The 15,216-nt window shown below is 51.3% G+C and overlaps 1 protein-coding gene across 6 annotated transcripts in view; it reads right to left on the bottom strand.

The window, feature by feature from the left end:
- Positions 1-15,216, bottom strand: part of MAD1L1 (mitotic arrest deficient 1 like 1) — a 472,925-nt gene that overhangs the window by 220,776 nt on the left and 236,933 nt on the right. For 5 of the 6 annotated variants that reach the window (XM_053555531.1, XM_053555533.1, XM_053555530.1 and 2 more), the window contains one exon: positions 14,615-14,755. In XM_053555531.1, the coding sequence (XP_053411506.1) occupies positions 14,615-14,755 (141 nt within the window). Of the gene's footprint in view, positions 1-4,560; positions 4,811-14,614; positions 14,756-15,216 lie in introns of those variants that run through there. The other variant, XM_053555537.1, reaches the window with a different exon arrangement.

Consider the following 15,216-nt stretch of genomic DNA (forward strand, 5'->3'; position numbering starts at 1 on the left):
AATGACCTGCCACATCTTCCCTGGACGGGACTCTCAGCAGACTGGGTCCCAGACCAAAGGGCAGACAGGGAGGCAGGAGGGAGCATCTTAACCCACTGTACAGACATTACTCAGGGCAAAGTTCATGTTTGTGGGTAAAAAATAAACGTGAACCACCTCTGGCTCAAAACTTGAAAGGTTTGAAAGTGGGTGCTACTGAGAGCAGGGACACAGTACACCAGTGGTTCTCAACCTTCCTAATGCTGTGGCCCTTTAATATAGTTCCTGTGGGTTGCGACCCACAGGTTGAGAAGCACTGCAGTATACCAACAGAAGATAAATTAAGAGGCCTGTGATCACCCACGGAAATGCATCACTGACTGTGACTCAACCAGGATGAAGGGTCACAGAGTTTCCAAATAAAAAAAAATTTTTTTTAATGCTGGTAGATGTGAACAGAGCAGGAGCGCAGGGGAGACAGATGGCTGTGGCTGGGTCTGTGATGTTCTGCAGCCTATGCTAGGAGCATGGCTTTGCCCACCCAGGTGTGCAGGTGGCATGGTGGGATCAGCAGATGGGGGTATGTGAGATATACTTTAGAGCCCGTCACAGCGCAGCCATTCCTCCCTCAACTTATTTTTGAACAAAAATTAATTGGGTAAAGTAAAACAAAGGACAACACTAAAATATCTCCAGCCTGCTACCAAGAGAGGTGAGATCAGGGTCCTACTACCAGGAGAGGGCACTAGGGTGCCAAGAGGGCCCAATTACCCTGGGAGCCTGGAGGAAGAAGAGGCTCTCAACCAGGGCATCAGGGAAGCTTCTGAGAGAGGGGTTCTTATGGGGCCCCCAGATGCTCTAGAACGTCTTCTGCTGGACAAACTGGAAGAGCTAGCACTAGATCTACCCACCCATCTCAGTCAACCAGAATACCAGATGCAACACAAGGGATAACAGTTTTCTGACACTGGAGGACAGGCACACAGAGCTCAGACCCTTGAGAAAAGGGAAGTGGCTTGAGGCCCACACGGGGAGGCCAAGCTCAACTCTCTGCCCCAAGGCTCCTGGGATCCAGGTGGGGAGGAGCACCAAAGACAGAGCTCAGCAGACTCCCTCAGCTGCAGAGACACTGGTAGCTGGAACTTTCAAGGCAGAACACCAAAGAGAAGAAAAGAAGATCCCAGCAGACATTCACTGAAGAAGATTTTTTTTTTTTTTTTTGTAGAGACAGAGTCTCACTGTACCGTCCTCGGGTAGAGTGCCGTGGCGTCACACGACTCACAGCAACCTCTAACTCTTGGGCTTACACGATTCTCTTGCCTCAGCCTCCCGAGCAGCTGGAACTACAGGCGCCCGCCACAACGCCCGGCTATTTTTTTGTTGCAGTTTGGCCGGGGCTGGGTTTGAACCCGCCACCTTGGCATATGGGGCCAGCGCCCTACTCACTGAGCCACAGGCGATTTGTAAACAGCAAAGAAGCACAGTAACAACTACATTTATTACCTTGTTAATCACTAGGGAAATGCAAGTATAAACCACAGTGAAATACACTGTTACTCCCCTGGATATAAATAGGATACTAGTATCCTGCACTGTGGGGAGGCGCCAGGAAGACCAGGACACATGCCTGTCACTGGTGAATGCACAGTGTTATAGACCCTCTGGAAGGCTATCCAGCAATTGCTTACAAATCATAAGGACACTTGCACTAGACTGTTTATTGCAGCTCAATTTACAATCGCCAAAATGTGGAAACAATCTAAATGCCCACTAACCCAGGAATGGATTAACAAGCTATGGTATATGTATACCATGGAATATTCAGCCACTAAAAACGATGGAGACTCTATACCTTTTGTATTAAGCTGGATGGAGGTGGAACACATTCTGCTTAGGAAAGCATCACAAGAATGGAGAAGCAAGAATCCAATGTACTCAATTCTAATATGAAGACAGTAGATGAGCTAATACAAGGGGGGTGATGGGGAATGGGGAGTCACAGTGTATGGCACACCTCTTAGGGGCAGGACACAATTGTAAGAGGGACTTTATCTAAAAAATGCAATCAGTGTAACCTAATTCTCTGTACCCTCAATGAATCCCAAACAATAAAAAATTAAATTAAATTAAAAGAAAGAGTTAAACCCAACAATCTCACTCCTAGATTATACACCCCAGAGAAATACACATGCAACAAACTCAAATACTCGTAGCAGCTTTATTCATAATGTCTAACTGACTGGTAAATGGTTTTGGCAGAGCCATACAATGGGTTACTACTTCTAATAAAATAATGAGCTGCTGATACAACCACACAGATGGACATGATAAGTACTGTGGTAAGTCAAAGATGACAAGCCCAAATGTGCCATGTGACTATCTACATGACGTTCTAGAAAAGACAAATCTAAAGTAACAGGCCACATGCTAATGGTCTCCAGAGTCAGGGATGGGGAGGAATCATCCCAACAGGGACAGGAAGGAGGTTGTGGGTGGGAAAATCCTTCTGCATCCTAACAGAGTGGGTACATGACTTCGTATATCTGTCAACATTTACCAAAGTGTATATACGTAAGGAATTTTACTGTGTATAAATTATATCTCAATAAAGATGACTATAAATAACTGAAATCCCCAGAAGCACAAAACAGTCCCTGAGGATGGCTCTTCTACTCTCATTCCACAGGATCAGCACTCAGGCCACCAGGGCCCTTTTCACAAGGGGCCTTACCACAGAAGATTCCCACTTCCTTTTGCTTCCTCCCATCTCCTCCAACTGTGAGGCAGCTCTGCTACAGGAGTGCAGCCTGGGCCCTGGGGGAAAGTCACACTCAGCTGCTATCACCTATGAATTAATTTCTTAAAAAAATCTTTATTCTGAAGTTTTATAGTAGTTCTATTCTAGACCTACAGGTAGTATCTGGAAAACTGTAGAAGATCATGGAGAAAGGGTTGGTGGATGAGGGTGGCTCCAACAAATCAAGGGTCTAGAGCAGCAGTTCTCAACCTGTGGGTCACGACCCACAGGAACTGTATTAAAGGGCTGCAGCATTAGGAAGGTTGAGAACCACTGGTCTAGAGAGAAGCCCAGCAACTCTAGCAAGGCCTGGCATTTTCCCAGGACATGAAGTCAATACCTGGTTGCCTCAGTGAGCAGCAGGGAGGTAAAGAGTGGGCCCTTTGCAAGGTAGAGGGTTACCAGACCCATACAGCAGGCCAAGGCAGGAGGGAGGTTAGACCCCTAGGCCACCTCCACTTGGACCCTGCCCAGTGATGACTGAACACTGTTATCGAGGACTGCAGGCCAGGTGCCAGGGACTGTTTGCCCTCTACAATCCTCCTGTAGCTGCTTGGCCTCATCACTTAGTAGCACCCAAAGTGAATACCTGACAGCCACCACAGGTCCACCTCTAGTCCCCCAGCCAAACCGTCACCAAGCCAGATCAATTCCACTAAAAGGAGTCTCTGAGCTCACACAGCAGCCTGTGGAAACACCCAGCCCACACAGACCATGATAGGAATGGTATCTGGGACAGGTGTGGACAATCTCAGGCCTGTGCCACTGGAAGCTCATCTGAGAGGCCCCACAGGTGCTACATCAGACCCAGTCCCTCCTCCATCTGTGTGCTCCCACCCAGGCTTCAAGACTAGCAACCTTTCAGCCAGGCACAGTGGCTCACACCTATTATCCTAGTACTCTGAGAGGCCAAGGTGGGTGGATTGCTTGAGTTCAAGAGTTCAAGACCAGCCTGAGCAAGAGTGAGACCCTGTGTCTAAAAAATAGCCGGGCGTTATGGTAGGCACCTATAGTCCCAGCTACAAGGGAGGCTGAGGCAAGAGGATCACTTAAGCATAAGAGTTTGAGGTTGATATGGGCTATGATGCCATGGCACTCTCACTGAGGGTGAAAAGTGAGACTCTAAGTCTCAAAAAAAAAAATAAGCCTGGATCAATTTGCTGTAGTATTATTACTGTGTGGACAGCAACATCCCAGAGTCATGCCAGGGACCTGCTACTTCTCCAGGGGAAAGCCACGGTCAGTGTGTGAGACCAGGCAGAGCTGCTAACCCCTGCTCTCAGCCTAGGAGGCAGGATGGGTCCACGTGAAACTCAGGGCAAAGCAAAACTGCACACATGCGCACACACCACACACACATACACATACTTGCAATATGCACACATACATATATACTTTCTCTAGAGGTGAGAAAGTCAAATAAATTTCTCCCAAATGCTTCAAAGCTACAAATGGTATTGACGACTCTTATATAACGAGGCTGACCTCCCACTTAGAAAGAGTTTATTAACGTTAGTGTCCTCAAATATAAAATAAAAGGGTTCTTCACTTTTTTCAAGTTAGAATTTCCCTGGCAAATCTTATGAAAGCTGCACAATCTCTTCCCAGAAACATGTACATAAAAATACAACCTGACACCCAGCACGAGGCAGGGGTCTGGGCTACCTATTACTAAGGCCAACTGGTATCTGCAAAACCTCACCACACCCCAGGCTCCCCTGGGCATCAAGTCACTCAACTCTCACCAGAGGTCCTCAAGGGGGGCACTGGCACTGCACCCCTACCTCGCATCAGAGCAGTGTGGAGCCACATTCCTTCAGTGGCAGGGTTAGGAGCGATAGCAGGTCAGCTAGGCATGCTCTGGTGTTTGGTCTGAAGGACATTCTTTTGAAGGATCATGAGTCCTGCCCACAGGGTATCATAAGCAGCTCCAGAGGGCACCTGCAGACTCTTTCTTGGCTTATCCCAGTTGGCAATTCCATCAAATACTGGGTCTCTGAAGGTCTTTCAAGCCTATTTCAATCTTCAACTTTCCTGGCCATTTGGATCCCCTGAGCTCCACTTCTCATTACAACAAGGTACTCGGCGCTCATGGGTTAAGATAAGCAGAAATCCAGTATTGGGCAATACTCTGAAGGCCATACCACAAGCCCAACACATGGGTGGAGAAGGACCAGATAAGGGAGGTGGCAGGGCAGCCACCTCCCTCACATGTCCTGTCTTCACATTCTGATCCATCTTTTCATTCTGTGCACCTAAACCTAGTGCTGGAAGGAGTGGCTTCTGCTCTGAGGGCATTTCTAAACCTCCTTAGGCTGGAAAAAATACAGGCAGAATCATTTTCCCACCAAGACTGTGCAGTTACACTGAGGTCATGAGACAGGGATCCTGGTCCTCTCTTAGGTGCAGGACCCTCCCAGCAGCAGGAGCTGGGCTGAAAGACAGGTATCTGGGGCCTGTCAGTTATCATGACCCACCAGCAAAGCATACCTTCTTCCTGGAGTGGGTTGAAGTATGTCCCCCCCAAAAGAGAAGTCAAGACCTAACCCCACTACCTGTGAGTGGGACCTTATTTGGAAGCAAGGTGCCTGCAGATGTAATTACAATAGGGTGGGTCCCAAATTCAATGACTAATGTCCTCATAAGGGACATAACCACAAAGAGGAAGGCCACATGCTGATGGGCAGAGCCAGGAGGGGTGCGCCTATGCCAGGAAAGCCAAGGTTTTCACCAAACCCCAAAAGCCCAGGAGGCCTAGAAGGGACCGTCCTTCAAAGCCTCCAGAAGCAGCCAGTCCTGCTGATGCCATGATTTCAGGCTTCTGGTCTCCAGAGTACTGTGGGAGCAAACATCTGTTATTTTAAGCCCCAATTTCTGGTATTTTTAAAGAGCAGCCCCAGAAAACACACATCCTGCCAACCCCAACCTTCAGCAGGCGAAGTAAAGGCACACAACTTCTAGGGGCTCCCACAGACGCTCCCAGATTTCTCTGATGCAGAACTGAGGGCAAGGGTAGAATGGAACCTTCCCACCTTTCACTCTCAAGGCCACAGGCTCGACTGGCCACAGAGCCCCCATCCACTTCCTGAGACTGGGGGCCAAAGCAGACTTCAGAGAGAAGAGTGTGAGGAGAGGCAAACCCAACACTGGCCAAGGCCACAGGCCACACTCAGGCTGCCCAAGGATGGCAGCAGGGCCATCGGGTCACAGTCCTCAGCGCTCAGTGGAGGAGACACTGCTGAGTGATGGCTAAATTCAAGCAGCATCCAGACTTCTGGAAATAAGGAGATGGAAGATACAGGGAGAGGGTAGAGCCACCACTAGGAAGCCCAGGCCTCTGGCTCAAATCAGGCATGGTGGCCCCTGTCCTGGCCCACGGGTTCAGGATCACTCTGGGCAGAGGTGCAGCCCTGCTCTGTCACCCACTGGCCAGTAAAGGACTGAGGGCAGCAGTTGAACAACAAGCGAGATACCACTAGGACCAACATACTCATTGGTGAGACATCAATGTGCCACGGAAGCCCAAAAAGTTTTTCCCAAGTTAACAGCAGACTCACCCATCAGTCTCTACCAACCTCAGACAGACAGAACCACTTTTCAGTGGAACAGTCACCTAGAAACAAAATATTCATCTACGCAAAAAATCACTACCAAGGTGTCACCTACAGCCCCTGCCCTGCCTGTGGATGAACAAGGCTTTGGGCCACATAACTACACATATGGCCTGGTATGGGGTGACCTATCATGCTGCTCCAGGTCCTGGCTCCACCCTAACATTGAGGAGGTGCTCCAGGGCAGGACAGTGCACAACAGAAGCCTGGTACCCAGCATTAGGTCTCTGGCCTAGGGATTGGGGAACGGGCTCTATTTGGCCTCTGGAGAGCAGCTCTAGCAGGGCCTCACCAAAGGGCAGGTCTCAAGTGCTCCAGGCAGCCCCTAAGGTGAAGACTCCCACAGAAGCTTCAAGTCCCTGTACTTCCCCACTGATCCTATGGCTTTACCTGGGCCTGAGGAACTGCCATTGGGGGACACAGATGCCTGTTACTCCCTCCTGTCCCCAGCCCAGCCCCCTAGACACTGGGTCCTCATCTGTGAGATCAGAACATGGAGCCAAGAACTTCCTGAGCTGTGAGGAGAGGGTGGGACCTAGACAGGGGCTTTCTGTGGCCCAGAGGTTGATAGGCTAGACAGAGGCAGAGAGGGAGGGTGCCCAGGTGGGTAGACTGCTCCTGGGTAGGTGGGGAGCTTTGCCATCCTCAGTACCCCTCTACAGCTAGACCCCACCTTGGGCCAGGCCCAATGGGTCATACAGCCCAGGATAAAAGCCAATTGGCAGAGCAAGGACATGGAGACAGCTTAGGAAGGAAGGAAACTGGATCTGTCCCAAACAATCTCAGACATGGGGCTCAAGCTCCCAAGAGAAGCCAAGTGCACTCAGAGACAGCCGTCTGGAGGACATATCCAGGTGTACCAGCAGGTGATGAGCAATGGGAGAGGGCTCCACCGTGCAGCCCAGAAAACCAGCACAACTGGCCCATGGTGCAGCCAACTCCCCTGCCCTGCATCCCAGACTTTAGAGACCACAAAGCTGCCTCAGCCCTGAGACAGCTGGTGATTCTTGCTGGTTCTTCAGTGGCCCAGGTGACTACGTGTGCTCAGACACGAGCACCAGGCCTGAGCTCTGTTTGCGACATGAGGTGCTGCTTGGAGACCTGGGCCAGGCTATTTTTACCCTGAGGTGAGAAGCTGTGGCCTAATGAACTGGCACCCCTGCCAGTGTGCTGCAAGCTCAGGGAGGACCTAGGCCCAAGGCAGTAGCCCCCAAGGTCACAAGGAGAGGATGAGCCAGCCCCCCTCCACCCCCCCAGCTGAGGTCACACATAGGTTTTTGCAGCACATTGTGAAGAAATGGGAAGAGGAGACACCAGCCAGCTTGCCACCCAGACAGGCTTTCCTAGGCAAAAGCCCAGGACTAACTGAATGCCTCCTCCCAGGCAGCTGCCCTGTGGTTGCAGCCTGCGGATGTAGAAACTCCCTCCTGCATGGATGGAGGACAAAGATGACTACAAGTCCAGCTTCTGCTGGCTGTAGAGCAAATGCCAAGTGGTAGGCAGTACACAGGACCAGGTGCGGGCCATAGGGCAGATGCTCAGGCCCATGGGAGGTGCTGCATGTGGATCCAGGGGTCCCTGAGGTGAAGAGGACAGGCCTGCCTGGGCTTAGCTCATGGGATGCAGTGTTTCTCAAAGTACCAGCCATTTAGGACACAGACAATGTCTCACACAAGGGCTGCCAAGAGCAGCCATGTGGCTCTGATCCCCTATGCAGATGCTGAGGACCTGGCTGTCTTATTGTATCCCCTTTGGTGTTTGCCTGCTCCCAAGTTCATATACTGTGTGGTCCAACATGGAAAGTCCCCAGCCCAGACTGCTCACATTTTCTGTTTACACCTTTGTCCACTTCTCTGTAATACATTGCTTATCTCTGAACTGTTCCAAGAGATTTTATTTTATCTGTGCTTTGTGCAGTAGAGTCATCTCGAGTTCTTTATATGAGGAAAACAGTAAATAAATATAATACATAAGGAAAAAAAAAAACAAAAAACAATACTCTGGACCCAGTGAGCTACCTGAGCTCTGCAGAAAATGTTCTCCTGCTCTTCCTGAAGCCCAACCATCCACAACAAAGAGATGACAGCAAACAGCTGCCAGAGCCTCAAAGAGCCAGCAAGAAGGAAACACTACAGTGTCCATTTTCTCCTAAGTTGGCAGCCAGAAATTATTTCTGATCCACTGCAATCTGAAATTGGGATTTTCCACATACCTCCATGCAGCCAGAAGTGCCATAATCAGTTCTAATTAAATAAATTAGAAACACAAATCAGGCTGATATGTTGAATCAAGGTGGCATGTGCTGCATATTGATAGCTCCTCTGACAGAGGATTCTTGACATATGCTACCAACTTCTACAGCTGCTTTATTAAATGGAATAAATAAAATCCATGCAAAATGACACAAACTTTACCAGAGAGGGGCTACTGGGATTCTCTTAACTTACCACTTTAGTCTGTTTTAGTGAAATGTTTTTGCTGGTATCGAAACATATTCCCCATCAGAAGAGACAGACTGAGTTAATTGGTGGAATGGAAGTTCTCCACGTCCAGGCCTCATTCCCCAGCACCAGGCCTATATCTCTACGACTCTACCACAGTGTACCTGCTGCCAGACAAGCTCACAGGAAAAGCCTTCTGACTTCAGAGGCGAAGTGGAGAAAACAACAGGGGTGATAGATGGAGTAAAGAGAGGTCCAGGGGGAGGAAGGGACAGACACAGACACACATGCAGAGAGAACAGGACAAAGAGGGGAGGGAAGGGACAACAATAGGAAGCAAAAAGAAAACATGGATGGGGTGAAGGTGGGGAGAGCTGGGGCAGGATGGCACCACTCCAAATCCCAGCAGCAAATGGAGTTTGTCCATGCCCGCTCCCCCCCCACCCCCCGCTTCCTCCAGGCCAGGAATGCACTGGTAAAGAGGTCTCCATTGCTAACCAGCTATATCATCAGACTACAGGGGGCTCTGGGGTATCCTCATTGTCTGCAAGAGCCACCCAGCTCCTAAAGACAACTGAACAGTGTAAGGGCACACTCTCTGCTGTGGATCTCCAAACAATGCTTGCAACCCACAGCTCGTGACTGCTAGCTTTTCAGGGAGGCACTAAGGAAACTCTTACAAGTGAGTTCTATAAAGTTATGTAAGGTTTTATTGCATGTCAATAGATGGTGATCAAAGAATAAACTCCTGACAGGCAGTGAAACAGCTTTTAACACAGTCCATGTGTGGGCAATTTATGGAGTTTCTGATGTATAAGCATTACTGTTTAATAAAAGAGATGAGGGCTGGGAGCGGTGGCTCCTGCCTATAGTCTCAGCACTTTGGGAGGCTGAGATAGGAGAATCACTTTACAATAGGAGTTTGAGACCAGGCTGGGCAACACAGCAAGACCCTGTCTCTACAAAAGTTTTACAATCTCTTCAAAAATTTAACAAATTAGATGGGTGTGATGTTGAATACTCGCAGTCCCAGCTACTTGGGAAGCTAAGATAGGAGAATGGTTAAGCCCAGGAGTTTGAGGTTGCAGTGAGCTATGATGATACCACTGCTTAACCAAGATTACAGAGGGAGACTTTGTCTCATACAAAAACAGTGGAAAGCTTATCCACCAAAGCCTCGAAGGCACCACTATGGACTGCAGGGTGAGATGAAGGCTGAGGTCCCCTTCCAATGTGAGGAGCCTCCCAGGCTCACAGCTTTCCAGGGGAGTTCTGCCCCAGCCCACTGAGGTGCTCTGAACAAGGCCCATGGTGAGGTGCTCTAAACAGCCCACAGAGGGAGCAGGAAGCAGGGCAAGCCCCTGAGGCATCTATGGAATGCAGCCCCCACAGCTGAGGGCCAGCACCTTTGCCCTTTGGAGGTTGAAAGGACCAGGACGCAGCTGGTGAAGTGTCAGGAGATCTGCTCTTGGCCCCACCTTCCTCTTCCTCCACCTCTCTGAGCAGCTGGTAGGGAGATGGATGAGACAATGCAGGCGCCCAAAAGCCAGGGCCACTTAGCACATGGCAGGTGATAATCATCACCATGATGAATAGGATTAGCATAAAGATGTGAACCTGAGAGGGCCCTGGGAACGCCCTAGGAGGGCCTCAGTGGGTAAAATGGGGTTCAAAGACCCCAAGTGCCAATGACTGGGCTGCTGCACAATGGGAAGTCTGGATGCAAAGGCCTGTCTCCATAAAGAGGACACGGGACATGGGACCCCAGGCTAGGACTGGTGTTAGTTCCAACAGGCAAGAGTGTGGCTAAGTCAGCACCAGGCCATGCAGGAAATAATCTCCTATACCCAAGTGGATCTCATTGGCTTCTCTGGGAGCCCAGTTCACTTTCCTTTCCAGCACATTAGATTCTGCTAATCCCCCTGCCCCAGAGATGCTTGACCAGGAGCTTGGAAGTTCCTGCTGTGGCTGCCTGGGAGCCAAGAGCAGTGAGCTGGTCAGCCTGGAGGCCTTGGCCCTGTAGGAAACCTAGAGGGTGCAGGGGCAGCTCCACCCCAAAAGCAAGCACATGACACATGGACTTTCCAGCCAGAGTCCCACTTCTGGTACAGGTCTAGCCTTCCCCCACAGCCTGAGTAAGCTCAATGGAAAGCCTCTGGATTCTCTCTTCCCCTGATCCAGGAAGAGAGCAGGCCTGGGGTCCTGAATGCCCACCCAGGTACAGGAGCACCTGGTACACAGAGGGCCAAAGGGGACTGGACTGATCTGTGGGTGGAGAAGCAGGCATCTTTCTCCCTCATCCTAGTTTTAAGGCAGGGCTGGAGGGGATCAGGAAGGGTTCTTGGAGATGAGCAGGAGAAAAAGCCACGGCCAGGGAAAGACCCACCTCCTCAGGGCTCCCTCAGTGGCAGCTCACCTCACTTCCACCCCCAGCTGTCCCGCCTGCCAAGGCCAGCCTCTCCCTAGGCCCTGGGCTTATCTGCTGCCACCTGGTGGAGGTGTCTGGGCAGGGCTCACAGCACACTCATACCCCCAGACCAAGAGATCCAGTCACTACTTCTGCCCCACGATGGGGGTAGAGCTGCACCTCCAGGGGCTTTGCTGCAGCCCTCCACCCCAGAAGTGGGGTGAGAGAAAAAGGAAGGCACTAGTGGGAGGTAAGGGACCCTGACCCAAGAGACAGAACCCTCAGGGCGCCCTCCCAATGAGGCAGGGTGCCAGATCTCATGGTTGTGCAGGAAGTGGTAGTGGCTGCTCCACTACCCCCACAGGCACAGCAGGGTACCACTGACCTGACTGGAAGTCTTGGGCCTTCTGCTCCGGCTGCCAAAGGTTAAGCAGAGACATATCCACAGCATGGGACTCTGGATGTGTCTACCAACACAGGCATGGCCCCCAGGGCCAGGGAGGCCCAGCCTGCTTCTGAAGGCACACAGGCAGGAATGACAGACAGGGGCAAGCCAAGATGGCCATGAGGGCTCAGGGAGCAGCTCCTCAGTCCCACTCTGCCAGAACCAGCTGTGTGAATTCTCACAGCAAGGACCACAAACTGTAAGGACCAGGCAGTGCTAGTGACAGCCACCTGCACTCAGGTACCACCAAGCACCTGACTCCTCCATCTTCTGGAGTCTCCTGTAATTTCAGGAGACAGACAAAAAGGAGAATAACCTGCCTACTGCACAGCCCACCACAGGAAAGGTGGAAGGATCTCCCAACTCAACACCCTTAGTGAGTTGATACCCTGTTTCCCCGAAAATAAGACAGTGTCTTATTTTAAGGTGTGCTCCCAAAGATGTGCTAGGTCTTATTTTCAGGGGACGTCTTATCTTTCCTGTACGTAGGTCTTATTTTCGGAGGATGTCTTGTTTTCGGGGAACAGGGTAGCTGAGGTCCACCCAGCTGGTAAGGCACTGATTCAACAACGGTATCTGGTCAATGTGTTCTGAGGCCACTGACAGCACCAGGTCATCTGGACTCACAGAACACCAGAACATTCAGCACCACATGTGCCCAGACCATTAGGCTCACAAAGAACTGACCAGTGTGTGTACCACACACACAGACAGAGATATGTCAGTGTAAAAAGTGCTAGGAGACAGGAGATGTCAGAAAACCCTCCCTGCACACCTCTCTTCATTAACATTGCACGTAGAGCCAAATGTGTTATGACGGAATGCCTGTCAACATTCTATAGGAGTTAGCCCTTCAATTCAGGACTGCAGGTCCCTGTAGTGGGTCCTGCACTCCTGGGCTGCTGAGTATAGACAGGACAGCCAGCGCAGGAAAGAGTAGGACGAACACCAGCACACAGCACAGACAGTGGGGGCTGGGTCCAAAGAGCAGGCCAGGGTGCAGGATCTGAGGGGTAGTCTCATTCCCATGAGCTTCTCTTGCAAAGCAAAGCCCCCGGGGTACCTCTGTGAAAGCAATAGGAAGCAAGCACAAGTGAGTACCTGGCCAAGTGCCAATCCCAGGGCCTGAGCCTCTGCCCCCGAGCTTCCCTTCATAACCCACAAAGCCATCAGTTGCTCATGACATGGGTAGGCAAAACTATTCCCCAAGCACACCAGCCCCAGGAGAGCCACTGCAGCATAGCTCCCTTGGGCCCCATGCACTCAGCACCTTCTAACACAGTACACGACAATGTTCACTTATCAAATGTCTGTCCAACCTAGAAGCTAAGCTCAGGAGGGGCAGAGTCTTCATCCAATGTGCCCCCAGAACAAAACACCCAGAGGATGTACTTGGCGATGTTGGCTGGAGAGGGACTGTGGTCACACTTGCCAGCCTGGCTCTTGCTATGAACCCAAGTCACCTCTACATCTGGGTCATCAGATGTGTCCCACAAACACTAGCTGAATGAAGAGTGGACACAACTGTCCAGGACAGAGCAATGGGCCATCAGATACCACCATCACACCACAGGTCTCCACCATCGGGGCTGGCATGATCAGAGCAAGCTCACTGGGCCCAGCAGTGCTAGCAAAAGCTTCAGATCCAGGCTCCTCTGAAAGGCGAGCAGCTCAGTCTATGGTCCAGCGCTTGGGCACTGAGTCTTGCTGATCAACATTTGAAACCTTCCAGCTCAGTGACTTGGGTACATTCCCTTAACGTGTCTGGCCTCAGTTTCCACTTCAGCAAAACTGGAGTAATAAGAGCATCTGCCCCATAGGGATACAGTGAGAATCAGACAAGACAATACAGGTAAACTTGTGTAGAGCAGAATGGAGCACTCAATGATGCTAGCTAATGTGGCTGTGGCTGTTTTCCTGGCAGCCAGGAAGCCAAGATGACCCTGCCCCATGACTGAGCCCAGGGGACCCTCCCCCCCAACCACACATACAAACTACAGGACAGGCTGTGCAGTTCCCATAGAGAAGTTCTGCAAATCCCGCCCCTTACTGCTCAGAAAGGAGAACAAACGCCTTTCTTCCTTGAGCTGGGAGTAGCTTGCTGGGGACCCATGGCTGGGGGAGAATGTTGGGGTAGCCATAGTCCCAGGCCCTGCAAGGCCCACATACTTTCTGTTGAAAAGTTAAGAGCTGCAAAGCTCAGCCTGACCACAATCACTCCAAGAGGCAAAGCGGGATCTGACTTACCCCAAGGCACCCATCATCACACAGCACCTAGGAACAGGGCCACAAGGCCTGAGATGCCACAGTAGCCGAGACTCAGGCTCCCCTCTAAACCTGGACATGTCCTCAGGCCATTCTTGATAAGAAGAGGGCACAGGGCTCCACAAAGGTCGTTGGGACAGGCAAAGACAGACAAGTCACAGGCTGAGGCTGCCCCCTCCCTGGAGGACTCTGTGGCAGCAGGACAGGGACATGGATAGGAGGGCACGGTAAGGACAAATGCCTCGCCCCATACAGCGAGTCAGGCAACACTAGGTCTCAAGTCCTTCTCTCCAGGACCCCAGAAAAACCCTCCACACTGTTGAGAACCCAACTGAGCCCCAAAGGCCATCTCTGAGCACCTGGAGACTAACTCTCCTCACGCTGCCATCAAAGGGGCAAAGGGCTCCTCGCCCTGCCCAGCAACCACCTATTGGCCACTTAGGCGTCCCCACTGCAAGCTAAGGAGGACACTGCTGACTGTTCTGTGCCATTGTGAGAATTCAAGTATATCCTGTGCATAAAATAACCAGCCCATGGCCCACAGCCTCCCCTGCCACCTGTCAGCCTAGAACCAGGAAGACCGTTATAGCCCCCACCCACTCTGCCAAAGTATTCCTGGGGAAAGTCTTTTGGTGACACAAGCCCTTCCCATCTGCAGCATAGACTCACCTCTACTTCTGTGCTGTGGGCGTGCACTTTCTGCACCATGTCCTCGGCCTCCTGCACACGCCGGGTAAGCTGGGGTGAATACTCAGCTGGGGTCAGCTCACTGTCGTAGGAACCCAGGATAGCCCGCATGCCGTCTCGCTCCTGTGGACACAGAGGGCAGCTAGTCAGGGCCCAGGGAAGGAATGCCAAGGATGGCTCAGAGGAACATAGAGATAGGAGCAGGGGTTCAGAGTTCAAGGATTAGATCAACACTCAGAGCCCACCTGTAAGGAGCCCATTGGTGTGAACACAGGTGCCCAGGCCAGCAAAGACCAAAAGCCTCGCCTTTGTTCCCAGTGTCCGCTGGCTTGGCTCACGGCCTTGGGCTGTGGTACACTGGGCCCTCCACCATACACTTGCTATGTAGACATGGGTTGGGGTAGGGGCAGAGGCCTCTGCTGTTGTGAACATAGCACCCGTAGGGCAGGGGCCCATGGCAGCCAGAAGCCTCTGCTGCCCATCCTGGCCAGAATTCATAGGTCCCTGTGACTTCTCTGAGTCACAATCAAACTGAGCCCAGGAAAACAGCAGTGGAATCTGACCAGGAGGTAGGTCTGAATACC

The sequence above is a fragment of the Nycticebus coucang genome, chromosome 12, assembly GCF_027406575.1.
Source record: "Nycticebus coucang isolate mNycCou1 chromosome 12, mNycCou1.pri, whole genome shotgun sequence".
Taxonomy (NCBI): Eukaryota; Metazoa; Chordata; class Mammalia; order Primates; family Lorisidae; genus Nycticebus; species Nycticebus coucang.